This window comes from Artibeus jamaicensis, unplaced genomic scaffold, assembly GCF_021234435.1.
Source record: "Artibeus jamaicensis isolate MK-2021 breed Jamaican fruit bat unplaced genomic scaffold, CSHL_Jam_final contig_519, whole genome shotgun sequence".
Taxonomy (NCBI): Eukaryota; Metazoa; Chordata; class Mammalia; order Chiroptera; family Phyllostomidae; genus Artibeus; species Artibeus jamaicensis.
In genome coordinates, this window is record NW_026521871.1 from 44414077 (window position 1) to 44431892 (window position 17816).

The 17816-nt window shown below is 46.9% G+C and overlaps 1 protein-coding gene across 1 annotated transcript in view; it reads left to right on the forward strand.

Moving 5' to 3' along the window:
- Positions 1 to 17587, forward strand: part of CMTM7 (CKLF like MARVEL transmembrane domain containing 7) — a 44810-nt gene extending 27223 nt beyond the window's left edge. The window contains exons 2-5 of the mRNA XM_053669119.1: positions 6216 to 6389; positions 12405 to 12503; positions 15128 to 15209; positions 16995 to 17587. Coding sequence (XP_053525094.1) covers positions 6216 to 6389; positions 12405 to 12503; positions 15128 to 15209; positions 16995 to 17008 — 369 coding nt within the window. The 3' untranslated portion in view covers positions 17009 to 17587. The remainder of the gene's footprint in view (positions 1 to 6215; positions 6390 to 12404; positions 12504 to 15127; positions 15210 to 16994) is intronic.
- The last annotated feature ends 229 nt before the right edge of the window (positions 17588 to 17816 follow it).

The window sequence follows — 17816 nt, forward strand, 5'->3', positions numbered from 1 at the left end:
CCTCATTAAATGGTTTCTACCTGATTCGAGAGTGGGAAACTATTGAAGGGTTTTAAGTTTCAAGGCTTTAAGGAGTTTGAAACTTGATGATTGCACTGTGGACAGTGGATTGGAAGTGAGCAGGTAGAGGCTGGTGTAAAAGTCTGCCTTTCAAAAGGCTGTGCTATTCAATGAATACTGTTAGTACACTCCATTGACTGTTCGGTTAAGTTAGAACCCTGTCCTGTGCCCTACCTAGCTCATGCCATCTATAAAAATAAATCCCACATGCTTAATGGGAAGAAAGTTTTGCTTTGGCTGTGTGGCTCGGTTGGTTGAAGCAAAGCCCCACACACCAAAAGGTTGCAGGTTCAATCCCCAGTCGGGGCAGATACAGGAAGCAACTGATCTGTGTATCTGTGTGTGTCTCTCCCCCCTCTCCTCCCCGCCCTCCTTCCCCCTTCCTTTCTCTCTCTCTCTCTGTCTGTCTTCTAAAATCAAGAAGTGTGTCCTCGTGTGAGGATTTAAAACAAAAGAGGTAAAAGTTTTATATGTAAAAAAGGAAATAAACCTTTTTGATGTAGGATGTTCTGTAATCTTGGAGTGGAGAATAAGACATAAAACCCAGAAGCTATAAAAAGTGATGCATAGATTTAACTACATAAAAAAGTTAAACTTTGTTAAATTCAAAGACTGAAAATAATGGCAAATGAGGAGTTGAGAGAATTAGTTGTAATATGTATAGCATCTAATAGGTTAATATTCAGAATATAAAGAGTTCTTCCATCACAATAAAAGCACAAATGATAGTGAAATGGGCCAATAATATGAACAGGCAATGACCAATAAACATAAAAGATATTCAACTAACTAGACATTAGGGAAATGAAGATTGAATAAAAAGACATTGTTTTCATTCTTTTTAAACACTAAACACTATAATAACCTGTGTTACAAAATTTCCTATGCAAGGAAACTCATATCTTTTGGGGATAGCATTTTGGCAGCAAACATCAAAATCTCAAATGTAAATACACTTTCATCCAGTAATTTTACTCCCAAGAATCCTCCAGAAATGTCCGTGTATATGTGTGTGTGTATACATATACATATGTGTATATATACATATACATATGTGTGTATATATATACACATATACATGTGTGTGTATATATATATATATATACACAAAGAAGTACATCCAAGAATACTTTTGCCAAATGTCTGCACTTGTAAGAAACTAGACATGTGATAAACGCCCATTGATAAGAGACCGTTGAAAGCAGTGGTCTCCACCAGAGGCAGTCCTGCCCCCAGAGGACCTTTGACAAAGTCTGGAGACACTTTTGGTGGTCGCTCCCGGCTGCTGAACACCCTCCAGGACAGCCCCCCCACGACAGCCCCGCCCGGCAGCAGTGCTAAGGCCGAGAAACACCATGTCACAGAAAGCCGCAGCCAATGACAAGGGAAAGGGTAGATCTGTAGCCATGCCATTGAAGATCTCTGAGATACGTCATAAAAATTATTTTACAACTTACTATGTGATCTCGATGCGATTTTTTTAAACCACTAAGTAATTCTGTGTCCTCCCAGAAGCAACCGCTGTTCACAGCTTCTTACTTGGCCTTCCAGCACTATTCCCAGTGCAGACAAGCCTGGGCGCTGGTGTCTGGAATACTGCAGGCAAGTGTGCTGCGTGGTTTGATTCAGAAACCGGAGCGTTCATTACCTGGCTGCTCCAGGCCTGGACCCGAGGCCCCCTGACCAGTGTTTTCTAGATGATTCCCCCTCCCGTGTCTTTCCTTTGGCATTTTTATGTTTGAATGCAGAACAAAACTGTGTGCTGGGGTAAGGAGGTGGAAGGAAGCATGTAGCAGAAGTCTGATGTTGTGGGGGAGGGGGGTGGGCAGAGGAAGGAAGCCAGGGTGAGGGTTCTCTCTCCCCGTGGGTGTTCAAGAGGTTGCACCAGGGCCATTTCCTGGTGGTGACTTGTGGGGACTTTGACAGGGGGGCAGAGTAAATTTGCCTTCACCCCAGGGCAGAATTCAGCCAACGCTTAGAACACTGCAAATTCCTCTCCTGGCCCACTGTCAGGCAGGGCCATTTATGGGCCTTCTTGTCTCTCTCTGCAGTTTCCAACCGCTAAGTCTTGATTCACATCTCTGACTTTTTGAAGAAGCCTGGCTTTCCTCTCCTGCGCTTTTCCAGAAAAGCCTCTTAGAGTTGGGCCTGAAACTTTTTGATGTTGTCATCAGTTTCCTGCCCTCCTGCCTATCTCTCTCACAGACGCCTTATTCCAAGGTCAGAATAAAAACCCTTGAGAGAGGGTGGAGTTAGCATCCATCCAGCCCAGGGTTCTTAAAACTAAAGGTGTCTGCTGCCACCTTCAGCCAGACACAGGCACTCTCAATGGACCGGACTTGGCAGGAGCGTGGAGGACCAGGCCAGCTGCAGGCAGCGTGTGGCAGGGCCCCTGCCCCTCCGCAGGCCTCTGTGGTCCAGCCCAGAGGAAGGCATCCCCTGAATACGGCCTCCTGAGTCTTCTCCAGTGATTGTCCATCTTAGACGTCACAATTCCACTTCTCCCTCAGGATGTCGGGGAGAGGGAGAATCCCCCGCCCCCCTTTACCCTTATTTGGTGCTTACGGCTTGATGAATAATGAAACAATAAAATGGACCCAAGATTAGATTACCAGGAGGAAAAAATTTAAGACGTGTGCAGGGGAGAATCACAATGCAATGCTTGGCTCAGAAAATGAGGCCCAGTGATCGAACTAGCCGCCTTTTTGTACTGAAGTGTCCCTGTAAACTCTTGGACTCAGGATCTCTGACTTCAGTGTAAGCGTGTCTCTCTCGGGCCTTTGGGAGCAGCAGGGACACCTTGGGAGACTGATTTCCTGCAAGCAAGGAGACAAGGGAGGGTCAAGGTGGCCTTCTGGCACCAGCTGCTTATCAAGCAACCTTCAATGAACATAACCAATATGGCATCGTGGGGCGTTTGGGGGCATACCATCTTGGGCCCTAACAAGAGTTATCACCCGGCTGAGAGCCAGGCCAAGCTGTCTCGTGTCTGGTTTTGGCATTAGGACCAGCGTGTTTTAGTTCCAAAGTTCTCAGGGGACAGCTGCCTCTCGCAGGTCACATCAGCTTGCTTCACCTCCTGTGAAGCGGAAACCCTCCGCTACTCTCACAGAAGCCGCCTCTTCTTTCTGGTAAGAATTCTGACACTGTGGAGCCACAAGGGACACCGTTTGGAGCCAGGGGAGCTGGTTTCTAACTTGAGGTGATTCTAGTGACTTTAAACAGTCCCTTGGGCTGATCTATGAGACCAGCTTTGAGCTGAGGGTTCTTGCAACATGACTTTGAGCGGACATGCATGTTCCACCTTTTATTTTCAACACTCATGGCAGCTCCGTATAAAAGAACCAACCTTGGGGAGAGGAGCTCACACATACCCTGAGAACCAAGTCACTCCTTTGGAGGGAGTCACACTTCAGTTACTCTAAACAGAACCACCTCTATCGTCCCAGCACCCCCCACTCAGTCCTGAGTTCGGAACTCCCACTGGGTCATCTCTGAAGTCTGGATGTTTGTGGATCTGCTTCTCTAACAGGCAACCAGAGGGCCTGAGAGGGCCAGGTGGGGGTGGGGAGCCAAAACCCTGGCGCCTTTTTCTCTGTCATCTGTTCCTTCTGCTTCAACTTCCTGGAGGCCTCTGAGCACGGACCTCAATGATTCAGGAGTCGCCTGTGTTTGCAGAGGTTACCTACTGGCCTTAGAAGAGTTTCTGAAAAGTTGGGTGATGATCAACTCTGTTCATAGTGGGTTTTTTTTCCCCTCCAAGTGTACTAGTTAAGATGCTGGCTATCTAAATGAGGGATGCAAGAATCCTCGGAATCCTTGAGGAAAGGGAAGCTTTCAGAAGCATGCATAAGTACACGCCCTCTGCTGTCTAAATGGGATTTTCCAAAATTGGACTTTTCCTAAACAAGAGCACACGGTAGGTGGACTCAGGCCAAATGGAGGGAATGCGAGAAGTCTGGTGTTGCAAACAAGTTTCCCAGAGGGGTCTGAGATGGCTCTCGGTGGAGCAGTAATGTGCCTGCTGCCGCATAGCACTCAGCCTGGGAGCTCAGAGGGGGAGGCCTCCCCGGGCCCCTCTGGGGCACTGGGAAACTCCCCCCTCTCTGTGTCACCAGGAGTAAGAGCTGCTCTGTCACAGATGAAGGGCTGTAAAAATTACCCTAATCTTTGCATGAAATTAGGTGCAGCGTTGCTTCTTCACCCAGGGATCCCACCCCATGATCCTGGATTATGTGCATGGTAAGGCTTGAATAAAAGTGCCCCCATGGGAGAGGGGTCTGCAGGACTGACAGACCCAGAGGCTCCCCAGACAGACGAGGCCTGGGAGGGAGCAGGGGCCCACGGCCAGCACCACACTCCAGAAGGAGGCAAAGCCTCCCCTTGGCTTTAAAATGACCTCCAGGCATGAGTCATTCTATCACCGTGGCTGACTGGCTGGAGAGGAACCGAGAAAATGAAAATATGTTGCTCATTAGCAAAGGGAAATACAATGATGTCGAGGGTCCCTTCTTGTCAGAGCCACACTCTGCTGCCCTGGTCTGTGAAGCAGAGCCTTCTTCGTATCCGCTTGAAGCTTCAAGCCGAGAGAAAATTAATTTCTAGCTGTCGACTTATTACTAAGGAGCTTGGTAGAATGCTGGAAACGAGGGGCTTCGGGAAACAGAACCTTTTTTGGCATTGACGTCTTTGGCCGGCGTCGGGGCCGGTTTGTGATTTCCCTCCGGCGACGGGCTCATTTTCTGCAGAAGGCCTCTGCACAGCAGCACAACAGTTCGGGCTGCACCGGACACCAGACTGCTCTCTGCAGGGACCATCCTTGGCGGGGCGTTTCATAGCTCTCATGGCCTCTCCAACTGTGTGTACCAACAGCACTCCCCCACCACAGTGTGACCCCCAAACGTGTCTCCAGACGCTGCCAAAGGACACAAAATCGCATGCACACACACACTTTGGGAATCACCGTTCTATAGGAAAGAGGCAGCATAAAATAATATTTGTCCTAAGAACTTATACACATGACCCAAGGACATGAACCACAGTGGGGGGGTTGCCTGAGGGAGTGGCGGGTGCTGGGTGGAAGGAGCAAAGCAGGAAAAACTCAGGACGACTGTAATAGCATGATCAAAAGTAAAATATTAAAACAAAAATTAATTTTTGTCCTAGATTAGTTGTGCTTTTAAAATAGGTCCTAAGATTTTTACATACCTTTAACACCTCTGAGTGAACCGGAATTGGTCTCTTTGAGTGCCCTTCACCAAATCTTCTCCACCCTCCTCCACTCTGCCTTCCCCTGGTGTTCATGTGTTGCTCATCACTTCCCTGCCCTGTTAATTCAATAGTGGGTTATTAATTGATTTATTCTTCTCATTCATTCACTCATTCACTTCTTCATGCAACAAGAGACTTAGTGAGTCCTTACCACAGGCCCGGCAGTGACCGAGTACCACCTCGTAACCAGGATTCCTCCACATTTGGTACCACATCCACCTTCCTCCGCTTGTTTGGGACGAGGGCTCCCATTGTAAGAAGGCAAAACTGCATCAGACACAAAGGAGCATGGTCCCTGGAGCCAGACAGACGTAGGTTCAAATCCCACCTCTGCTGTGTACAAGCTGGGTAGCCTTGGGCTAATTATTGAACCTGTGTGCCTCAGTATCCCCGTAGGAACAGGGGGGTGATTTCCTCTACCCAGCAGAGTTCTGTGAGGCCTCTGTGAGGTCATGTACATCAGGTGTCAGTAAATGGTAACATTGTCTGCCAACGGCTAGGGTATAATGTATGAGCTGCCACCTTTGTGGGTCCAAAACAGTCAAATATCGGCAGCTTCCTGCCGTCCCACCGAGTATGCAGACCCAAGGTGCAGCATCCCAGGACCGCGTCTGTGCTCCGCCAAGTCCAGCAAATAGAAGGGTTCTGCTCGTCTGCTTCCTGGACAAAGCCACTCGTGGCCGTTCTGAACACCCTCAGCCAGCATCTATTTTTAAAAGCCTCTGGAGTACAGAAAATTGACACTTCCAGCCAATTTGTGAGGAAATAACCTGAACGGTGTGGCAATTCCTCCGTTTTCCATTGTTGTTTGTGCTCCTGTGGTTTTGTGGCCCTTTGCTCCCTGGAGGTGCCTTTCTCTGACGGGTCTGGTCTGTGTCTCTCAGGTCACGCTGCTGATTGCCTTCATCTGCGTGAGCAGCTCCCCGTGGACCAGCTACAGTGCCTTCAGATACTTCGAAGTGGTCACCATTTGCAACTTGATCATGATTCTCGCCTTTTACCTGGTCCACCTCTTCCGCCTCTACCGCGTGCTCACCTGTATCAGCTGGCCCCTGTCGGTAAGGGAGTGGCCCTGCCCTGTTCTCCACACACAAGTCGGGATGTTCACCGGGGCACTGAGACCCCGTGGCATCCTTCCGGTCTGCCCAGCCCTCCTCTTGCACCGTCCTTCCCTGCTCCAGCCCTGGATTTCCCACTGTTTGGTGCACTGCTCTGCCTGGTGTCCCACTGCTTTCTAAAACTCACCTTCCAGCTACGGTAGGGCTCTGCCTCTCACCCCATGTTTGTTTTCTCCAGTGACAGATAGTGGGCTGTGTGTGTGTGTTGGGAGGAGGAACATGGAAGGAAGAAGGCAGTGAAGGTGCTGGGTGTTTTTACCGCCGTGAGTGCTGAATGATAAGATGTGTCAGCTAAAATGGACTGGCAGAGCCCGAGGAGAGATTTCAAAGTTGCCAGGGTTTTTTCTTCCCACTTTATTACTTTGTAAAAATAGTTTTATGGATAGATCATTGGCATGCCCTACAATTACCCACTGAGAGTGTATAACGCACTGGATTTTAGCATGTGTCCAGAGCTGTGCATCCGTTGCCGCAGTCAATTTTAGAACATTTCATCATCTCAGAGCGAGATTCACACGCTTTCGCTGTGGCCTTCTACCCTTCATCCCCTCCAGCCCTGACCAACCACCGATCTACGCTCCGTCTCTGAGTTTTTCCATTCAGGACATTCCGTGTAAATGCAGTCACATGTATGGTCTTCTGCGACTGTCTTCTTGCACTTAGCAGAGTTTTTCGTGGTTTATCTTTGTTGTCGCTTGTGTCAGCACTTTGGTCCTTTTCACGGCCAAGTAATATTCCACTACATTTGTCCCACGTTTTGTGCATTTATTCACCATTTATGGACATTTGGGTTGCTTCCGCCTTATGAATAGTGTGGCTGTGAACACCCATGTGTACGTTTTTCATATAGACATGGTGCCATTTTGCTTGGGACTCCGCCTGAGCGTGGAATTGCTGGGTCACGTGGTGACTGTGTTCGATCATTTGAGGACCTGCCAGACTGTTTGACAAAGCGGTGCATTGGGTCACATTCCGTAAGCAGTGTGCTCAGGTCCCATTTTTCCACATCCTTGTCAGCACTTTTTATTTTCCAACTTTCAGATTATAGTCATTCTGGTGAGTGTGAAGTGGTATCTTGTGGTTGTGATTTGTGTTGTTCTCTGGTGATTAATAAGGTCAATCCTCTTTCATGTGTGGTTTTTTTTTTTTTTTTGTCCATTTGTGTATTTTCTTTGGAGAAATGTCTGTCAGAGCCTTTGCCCATTCTTTGATTAGGTCGTCTTTTTATTATTAAGTAGTAAGAGTTTTTGGTAGAGTCTAGTTAAGAGTCCCTTGTCAGAATTATGATTTGCCAATTATTTTCACCCATTCTGCTGGTTGTTTTTCAGTTTCTTGATAGTGTTTGTTAAAGCACAAGCTTTAAATTTGGATTAAATCCATTCTATGTATTTTTCTTTTGTTGCCTGTGTTTTGGGTATATCCAAAAGCCACTGCCAAATTTAAGACTCTGAAGTTTTACCTCTAAGTTTTATTCTCAAGTTTCATGGTTTCAGCTCTTACATTTAGACGTTTGATCTGTTTTGAGTTAAGTTTTGCATATAGTGGCAGGTAAGGATTCAGATTCATTTTTGGCATCTGAATATCTAGTTGTCCCATCCCAATCTGTTGGGAAGACTTTCCTTCCCCCACTGAATTGTGTTGGCACCCTGGTTGAAAATTGCTCGGCCATAAACACGTGGATTTATTTCTGGACTCAATTCCATTGCACTGATCTTACTACACTGTCTAGATTCCTGTAAAACTTGTAGTAAATTTTGAAATTAAGATGTGTGACTCTGTTTGTTCTCCTTTATCAGGATTGTGTTGGATTTTGGCAACTTTATATGAATTTTAGAATCAGCTTTTCAGTTTCTACAAAGAAGTCAGCTGAGGTTCTAATAGGAATTACAGTGAATCAATTTGGAGAGGATTGCTACCTTCACAATAATGAATCTTGTAATGGGAGGTTTTCAATTTATTTAGATCTTTTAATATTTCCTCTAACAATGTTTTAGTTTTCAGAGTATAAGCACCTTAGTTTTTGATACAATTTCCAACCTAATTATTTTCTTAATTTTTTTTTAAAGATTTATTTATTTTTAGAGAGAAGGTAAGGAGAAAGAGGAGAGAAACATCATTGTGTGGTTGCCTCTCACGTGCTCCCTACCGGGGATCTGGCCTGCAACCCAGGCATGTGCCCTGACTGGGAATCGAACTGGTGACCCTTTGGTTCCCAGCCCGTGCTCAATCCACTGAGCTACACCAGCCAGGTCTATTTTCTTAATTTCTTTTTTGGATTGTTTATGGCAAATGGATAGAAATACAATTACTTTTTCTATGTTGATCTGATGTCCTCAACTTTGCTGAACTCATTTATTAAGCTAATTCATGGTCAGTGGATTCCTTGAGAATATAGCATATTTTCCATATGCAAGATTGTACCACCTGTGAATAGAGATAGTTCTACATTACCTTCCAATCCGGATGCCTTTTCTGTTATTTTTCTTGCTTTAGTGCAAGAAATTAGTTGAACATTAAATCAAAGTGGCAAGAATAGACATCATTATCATCTTTTCTGATTTTAGAAGGAAAGCAGTCTATCTTTCATTGTGAAGTATGATGTTAGCTGTGGTTTTTGTAGATGCTGTTTACCAGAACGAAGAAATCACCTTCCAGTCCTACTTTGTTAAGAGTTTTTATCATAAAAGGCTATTACATTTTGTCAAATGCTTTTTCTTTGTCTACTGAGGTGATCATATGGGTTTTCCCCCCATTGATAGTCTATTAATGTGTTATATTCTATTGATTTTAACATGTGGAACCAAGCATGCACTCCTGAGATAAATTCTGTTTGGTCATAGTGTAAAATTCAGCTGATAGATTATTTTACAGATTCCTGTAAAACTTGTAGTGAATTTTGAAATTAAGAAGTGTGACAACTCTGTCAGCTGGATTTGGTTTGATAGTATTTTGCTCAGGATTTTCATGTTTGCATTCATAAGAGATATTGTTCTCTTGGGACATTTGTGTTTCATTTTGTTACCAGGGTAATACTAGCCTCAGAATAATTTGGGAAGTAGTTCCTCATCTTCTTATTTTTGGAGGAGTTTGTGAAGAGTCAGTCAGCCATGTGGACCTGGGCTCTTCTTGTGGATGATTTTTTTCATTACTAACTCAAATTCTACATGGTCAGGCACAAATAACGTCCCTTTTTTATTACAAAATCATAAGCATGCCATTCTGTAACATAACAATGTCACACTCAAGCACACCGTATGCCATTTTAGGTGAAATGTTCAAATTAAAACTATAAATTATTACACCCACTTTATTACCCTACCAACCACACTCGGGCAGGCCTTACTTCTGCAGGACCCTGTAGAGTTATTCAGACTGTTTGTTTCTGCTCGAGTCATTTTCAGTTGTCACTTTCCCGACTGTGTTCATCTCACTCAAGTTGTCTAATTTTGGCAGGCGGTTGTTGATCGTATTCCTTTAAAATTCTTTTTATTTCTGTAAGATAACCAGTGATGTCCCCTCTTTCATTTCCAGTGTTGGTTAGCTGAAACTTTTCTCTCTTTTATTTGTTTTTAATTTTTTCTTGACCAGTCTAACAAAAGGTTTGCCTTCTCTTGATCTTTTCAAAGAGACCAGCTGTTGGTTTCATTGACTTTCTCTATTGTTTTTCTGTTCTCTGTCTCATTCATTGCAGCTCCAGTCTTTACATCCTTCTTCCTACCTGCTTTAGGATTAGTTTGCTCTTCTTTCAGTGTCTTAAGTTGAAGGATAGATTATTCATTTGAAACCTTTCAGCCCTGCCTGGTGTGGCTCAGCGAATTGAGTTTCAACCTGCAGACCAAAAGGTTGCCAGTTCGTTTCCCAGTCAGGGCACACGCCTGGGTTGTGGGCTGGTTCCCCCCAGTTGTGGGCGTGTGAGGGACAACAGATCCACGTATCTCTCACACATCCATGTTTCTCTCCCTCTCTTTAAAAAGAAAGAAACCTTTTTTCTTTTGTAATATGTGCATTTGCAGCTATAAATCTCTAAGCACTGCTTTAGTTGCTTCCCATAATTTTGGTATGTCCTGTGTACATTTTCATTCATCTCCAAGTTTTTTTCCAATTTCCCTTGTGATTTCTTCTTTGACCCACTAATTAGTTAGGAATGTGTTGCTTAATTTCTACAATTTGTTTCACAAATTTCTATCTGCTATTGATTTGTAATTTTATTTTATTGTAGTTGGAGAGCACACTTCACATTATTTCAATCCTTCTGCATTTACTGAGGTTTGGTGTATAGTTTGGCAGACCCTATGCTGGAGAATGTTTTATGTGCATTAAGAAGAATGTATATTCCCCTTTTGGTGGATAGAATGTTTAATAGATGTCTGTTGCGTCCAGTTGTTATAGTTTCCTGGTGTATGGGAATTTCCATCATTATAAAATGTCTTTTTTTTTTCCCCTCTGATAATATTTTTTTGTTTTCAGAACTATGCTATTTGAGTGACATATCTTTTTTATCCTTATCCTTTCAATCTATTTATATGTTTCAATATAGTGTATGTGTCCTACAGAAAACAAATAGTTGGATCTCTTTTAAAAATCTAGTCTGACAACCTCTGCTTTGTGACTAAATCATTCAATCACTCACACTTACTGCCATTACCCACTATATTATTTTAAAAGAAATTTCTTTTGGGTTCCTAAGTTGTAAGGCTCCTTTCATAGTTTTGACAACTTTTTGCTTCTTTTGAGAACAAGCTCCTCTGGGCTTCCAGATGCTGATAATGAACAAGTGGAGGAGAGAATAAGAGCCAGGAGGAGAGAATAAGAGCCAGGAGGCGAGAAGGACGGTGGGCTGGAGGGGGAGTAAAAGTTGGAAGGATAAATTCAGCTGAACGCAATGTAAGCGCCCTCCATTTAGGACTCTCTCAACTCGTCATCCCCATCCCGTGTCACAGCCCTCTGTCTTTGTATGTGGGGACCTTGGAGGTAGGGAACTTCCCGTTACCAATCTGCTCTTCGTCACAGCTCCTGTGATCTGCCTTGTGATGTCCTTGTCTAGTGGCCAAGGGAGAAATCGGGGTCTTTGCACAGCTCTGACACTTTGCACAGCTCTGACACTTTGCACAGCTCTGCACAGCTTTGCACTTTGCACAGCTCTGACACTGCAGCTTGAAAGCCAGATGCTGTCCCATGTTTAATAGCCACCTGCCCTGATGGGCAGAACTTCATGAAGGAGTAATTTCTGCACTCTCATTGAAGACTGAAAATGGATACACTCTGGATTCAGAGTGAATACTATGAATGGCCCTAAGCCCTATTGTGCTCTGACCTGGTAGTTCCTGGAGAGGAAGAAGGATGAGGTGCAAGTATTTCCATGTTGCTGAATGACATCCTAATTCTGGGGAGTGCATGGAGTGGACACGGATGGCCCTGTGGACCAAGGGGAGGAGCAAAGGTAGAGTCCATCCTGCCAGTAGACTCAGCAGCAGAGCTTGGCCTGAGAGTCTTTTCCAGAGAGAAAGCCAGCTCCCACCACATAGCCAAGTGTGAAACATTCTGTGGAACAGAAGTGAAAAGCACCCATCTCTTCAGGGAACTTTGCTGTGAGGGCTAGAGCTTTGTTTACATTTTCCAGCCAGGAGTTGGGAGAAGCTTGTTTGCTTTGGGCAGCTTTGGCCAGAGATCAAGGCAATGTCTACAAACCGATCTCAGGAAGGCAGCAACCCTTTGTGGATATCTCTACTCACACGAGTCTTTTTGTCCCCTTCCTCCCTGCCTGGCATCTTTTCTCTCTTGCTTGGCCTTGGCCTCATCTTGGCCAGCCTTACACATTCATTGCGTGTGAGCCGCGCTGCTCCTGTTGGGGTGTTACACTCCCGCCACTTCTCTTCCTCACTTCTGATGACCGGTTGCCCCTCAGAACCAGGAACAGACCTCCCAACCCACTGCTTTGCTTTGTTTCCCCCCCAGGAACTTCTGCACTATTTAATCGGTACCCTGCTCCTCCTCATCGCGTCCATCGTGGCAGCCTCCAAGAGTTACAACCAGAGCGAGCTGGTAGCCGCAGCGGTGAGGACCTTCTCGGGGAGCCTTCGGCAATGAATTCCTGTTTTGAACGCTCATTTCCTTCCTGACGGGGACCGCCAAGGGATTGTTTTCTGGGGCCTTTCTTTTGCAGAATCGGTACCCACCTTGATCTCGCCAGCTCAGTCTCCAAAGAGCCTTAAACTTGGGTTCCCAGTGGAGGGTCTCAGGAGGTGACTCATCAGGGCTGTTGAAAAACAAAAAAAAGGGCCCCAGCAGCCCAGGCCTTTCTCTTGCAGCCACTACTTAAGTCAGATGGCGAGTGGGTGTTAAATCATATGCCCATCGTGGCCATCTGTTCATGGCTGTCTTGGCCTCATACAAAGAAAGATTTTGGAGCCTTGTTTGGGCTCAGGGGAACAGTACTGGGATTAGTCAGTGATACCAGCCATTAGCTCTAGCTTTGCTGAACCTCATTTTTAGTGGTAGTCAGGCCAGGAAGTAACCCTCCTATACCTTTCAAAGGGGGAAATTGATGCATCCAATAGCCTAAGTAGAAGAAGCATAGAAGTATGCAAAACTACGGTGCTGTGGGAGCTTTTTATTTATCACACATATGCAAACACATGTATACATATGTGTACATCATTGTTTTTAAAAGGTTTGTAGATGCCTGACATCCTATTGCCAATTTAGCAAATTGTTTACAGGTTGGTGGCTTCAGGGACAGTTCAGATTTGCCTCATTAAGAAGCAGGCAAGGTATTTCAATGTGTTTAAGAAAAGCTGTCTGTGTGCCGGTCACTCTTTCATTTCCCGGTTCTCCAGCCCTTTGGCTCAGAGTGGGGCTGTGCCCAGAATTCCACCGAGGGGTACAGTCTGCCCTCCACCAGTCGGCGTGGGGCAGAGGTCACTCCTCTAACTGTGCTTTAAGTGCCTCCCACAGCCCACCCATCCATCCACCACCTTGCACCCGTGCAAATCCCAGCTTCGTCCAGTTTCCAAGGAGAGAGGTGGTTACCAGCCACAGGTTACCACCTGCCCGGCTGCAGGCGGCTGGTGGGGGTGGGGGGTACGAAAAGGAAGACGTGTGCCCACTGTTTCAAGGCCACGTCAGGAGGTTCCCACTGGGTTCTATGATTCCAGCTGCACATAATGGTGTTGGCCCTGGAATCCCAAAAACCACGTTTACCGTACACCATCGGGGTCCCTGGGGGAGCCAGAGAAATAACACGATGGGGTCCTTTGCTTATGAAAAAGTGGTGATCCAGCTCAGGAGTCAAGGCTAGGCACGTGAAACAATTAGCAAACGGCATTGTCGTCCAGAATAGCACTCTGTAGCGATGTAATAAACTGTTCAATTATGCAGTGCAGACAGTTGGAGACTGGGATGGTATATAATGTGCTAATTGTGCAGAACAGACAATGAGAGGCCCGAACAGGCTATAATAGGCTAATTATGCAGTGCAGACAATCAGTACAAAAGGAGCCAAGCAAACGGACCTCAGGAAGGGGAGGTAGGCGTGGGCCTGTGGAGGCAGCCACTTATTGCAAACCAGCAGTCAGGCTTGCAAAGAAAACAGAACCTTGAAAATCCTGCCCTTCACCCTGGGCCCTTCCTCCTGGATGTCACAAGTGGTTTCATCTGGGCACTTAGGGGAAACACAGTGACTCTGAGGCTTTTTTGCAAGGCTCAGAACGCCTGGGCAACAAGTAGAGCAGAGTATGCGCTCCAGAGCCACACGCCCTGGGCTCCTCCCAGGGCTGGCCTCCTCCCAGGGCTCGCCTTGCTGTGTCTGTGGCCGTGGGCAGAATCCTGTCCCTCCGTTTCTTCAGTTGTAATATGAGGGACTGGGAGGGTAATGCCAGGATCCACCTGGCAGAGCTGTGAGCATTAAAGGAATTAACACACCAAGGGCCTAGAAGACTGTGGGTACATAGTAAGTGCTCAATAAATTTTAGCTACAGCTGCCAGATTTGTTCACTAGTCAGGAAAATGACTCCAGACTTTGAAGTTCCAGACAGGACACCAGAGCAAGGACCTCTGCCTCTCAGGACGCCCTGTTCCCCACCCACAAACGAGGAGGTTGGACGGGGCAAGGTCCCCACACTTGAGCCCTGGGTGGACCCCCCAGAAAGGAAAGGGGAGCTACCTGAACTTGTTTTAGTCTCATACTATTTATGTGCAAATGCAAGGCTAGATGGCAAGGCCTCCACACTTGGCTCTGACACAGATATAAAGCTAGACAAAAACCATAATGCATGAAATGTAAACATTGCTACCCCACTGATTCAGTCCAATTGAACATTAAAAATTTTAAACTCAGATTCAAATGTACAATTCCACCTTCTTTTTCATTAGCCCAGGATAAGTAAAGTACAGTGGCTTGGCTCTAGCTCAGTTGAAACATGAACTTGAACATGCACACTGAAGTTGTCCAGACCTAGAAGAGCCGAGGGGTGGAGACCTGGAGGCCTGGCTGCCAGGCCTGACCAGAGTCCCAGCCAGACGACCTGGGGCCAGGGCCTCCTATCTGTACCTGACAGCGAAGAGTTTGGGTCAGGCGATCCCACAAGCTAGCGCTCTGCTGGCCACAGCCAGGGCGGGGAGCAGGCACAGACAAGAAGCAGACTGCCCAAGGAACTCCCTCTCCTCTTTCCCCCGTGCAGATCTTTGGTTTCGTGGCCACCTTCCTCTGCCTGGCGAGCGTGTGGCTGTCCTACAAGATCTCTTGTGTGACCCAGTCAGCAGGTAAGTTATGGTTGTCTGAACACAGATGGTCTTTGACAGGTCCCTGTGCTCAGGGACAGGGGGACAGTCTGTTCTGGAGTTTCACAGTAGAGAAGAGCCTGCTGTAGAGGCGGCCAAGGGCGCACAGCAGCCCGGGGGAAGGACGTAACGCAGGACCCTCTGCCCTCTCGTCCCATCCCTGTCCCGGTCCCCGACCCTGCCCTGAAAAGCCCTAAGGTTTCAGCCTCTGATGGAGAAGCATTTTCTTTAAATGTTTCCTAATGACAAAAATAAAATATAGAGCATTTAGAAAATGCAAATGAGAAAAGAAATTAATAAAAACCATCTGTCATCACACTACCCAGAAATAAAACCTGCCGGGTGTCTTTCCTTCCAGGATTTTGTCTCTTAGAATATACAGAGAGAGATGAAATACAGAGAGATAGGGAGAGAGAGAGACAAACACACAGCTTTGATTAAAATGATCCAAAATGCCTGTTACTGTGTGACCTGATCTTCTTCTACTACACCATCTCTCAGACATCGTCCCCTGGTCTGCAGGGGGGTCTCTTCCGTCACCCTTCATGGCTCCGCGATGTCACATTGAGTCCATTGTGTGTCTGTGTCACCGTGCACTTGTCTCCCATGTGGGGCACTGTCTTCTGTTGTTGCTGTTGTTTTAATTCTTTGCTACTAAAAAGTGCTGGAATGAACATCCTCATAAATACCTATACCTGGTGTTTTTTTCTTTAGACTTGCTGAAAGCTTGAACCAGCTATTTTGAATAATCCGCTTTTTTCTTTGATCTCACACTTCCTTCCCTTGTTCTTTTTCTTAAACACACACACACAATATCACAGCATTTGCATGATGCTGTGTGAGTTGCCCTGCAGAGAGGTGGTCACAGCAGAGCCCGGAGTCCCTGGCAAAGGTGGATGGGGACAGGACAGGCGTCGTGAAGGACCGAGTGGGTGGGGCTCCATCTGCATGAACCGAGCAGAAGGGCTCTGCCCACAGGGGCAGAAAGGAGATGAGCACTTGCCTGGGGCTGGAGCGCGGTGGGCCGCAGGGCTGCCTGCTCACAGGTGGGGGGCTTCTTTCTGAAGTGGTGCCAGTGCTCTAAGAGGGCTTGGCAGTTCTGTGAATGGAGCGAGGACAGTGAAAGCCACGGGTGAGTTCGGTGGTGTGCGAATTATATGCTAGTAAAGCTGTTTGAGAAAAAATGGGCCTACGAACCAGACAATCGCGGTTCGATTCCCAGTCAGGGCACATACAGGGGTTGCAGGCCGGTTTCCTGCAGGCCAGTTCCCAGCAGGGGAGGCATGAAAGGCAACCATACACTGATGTTTCTCTCCCTCTCTCCTTCCTTTCCCCTCTAAAGATAAATAAATAAAAAATCTTAAAAAGAAAAAATGAATGATAAAAACGGAACGTAAAAAAAAATGCTTACAGGTAATGTCCAAAGGTGGTCAGTCCATAAATACTGGTGTAAATATGTTACTTAAACTTGGGGAGGAGCAACCAAAAGAGACAGAGCTCAGGTACCTCTGAGGAGAAAGCCTTGGGGCGGGGGGGGGGGCGGTTGGGGGGGGGGGGGGCAAAGCGCAGGGATGGAAATCCCCTCCACACAATTTCTTTGCCTTTTTAGAAATGTGTTTTTAAAAGAATAAAATAGTCCCAGTGACCGTTGGTGTGGGTGGAGGAAGGCAGTGCACCAGGCCGAGCGTGGGTCGGCCTGCTGGAGTGCTACTCCTGGGCGGGCCCTGCCCTGGCCGTCAGTCCTCACTTTGCCATTTCCTTCCCAAGATGCAGCCGTCTGAGGACCCCACAGGCTCCGGGTCCACAGGAGGCCCCGCGGGACGTGTGGCCCAGCAGACAGGAGGATCTGAGGGCCAGCGGCCGTAGGAAAGACTTCTGAACCTGTGTCCTGTGCCAAAGTGCTGCCCGGGCTGGTGGGCACAGGAGGGGGCCTTCACCTTCCTCCTGGGCCCCTGAGCTGCTCCCAGCCTCTCCCCGCAGTCTGAAGAATATTCCTCCCCGCCTGGGAAGGAAAAGCAGCCTTCAGGGAAAACTGGTCTCTCCCTCCTGCTTTTAAAACTGCCTCAGGGGCCAGTGCACACAGTGGGGGTTTTCTGAATCCTGCGTAACTCCTGTCCCTCAGGGGAGTGAAGCCGCCTTAAGTCTCTGGAGGAACAAAGCCCTTTCCTGATTTATCCAGCTTGGGAACTGGTCTTGAGGACCCCCAACACCCTCGTTCTTACAGCGAGGTGTGCCTATAGAAGCTCTGTGGTCCACCTGTCCCCAAAGATGTGATCTCAGCCTCCTTTCCCGACTCTGCCTTCGTGACCATTGTATGTGTGTATGTGTGTGTGTGTTTTTAAATAAAATATTGACCAATGGCAGAAGGATTTCTTATTAAGCCAGAGGAAGGCTGTAAAAGCAGGAGTAAAGTGGAGGGGCCCAGAGGCTAGCCGGGGACCACCCCCTGGAGGTGAGTCCAGTACAGGATGCAGAAGTGGCTTCTCAGGATTTGCATATTTTCAGAGTAAACTAATTTCAAGGGTGGAAGCCAGTAATATTCATGCAAGACACACAGCAGGACTCAAAGTAACTCAGGCAGCCTGTAAA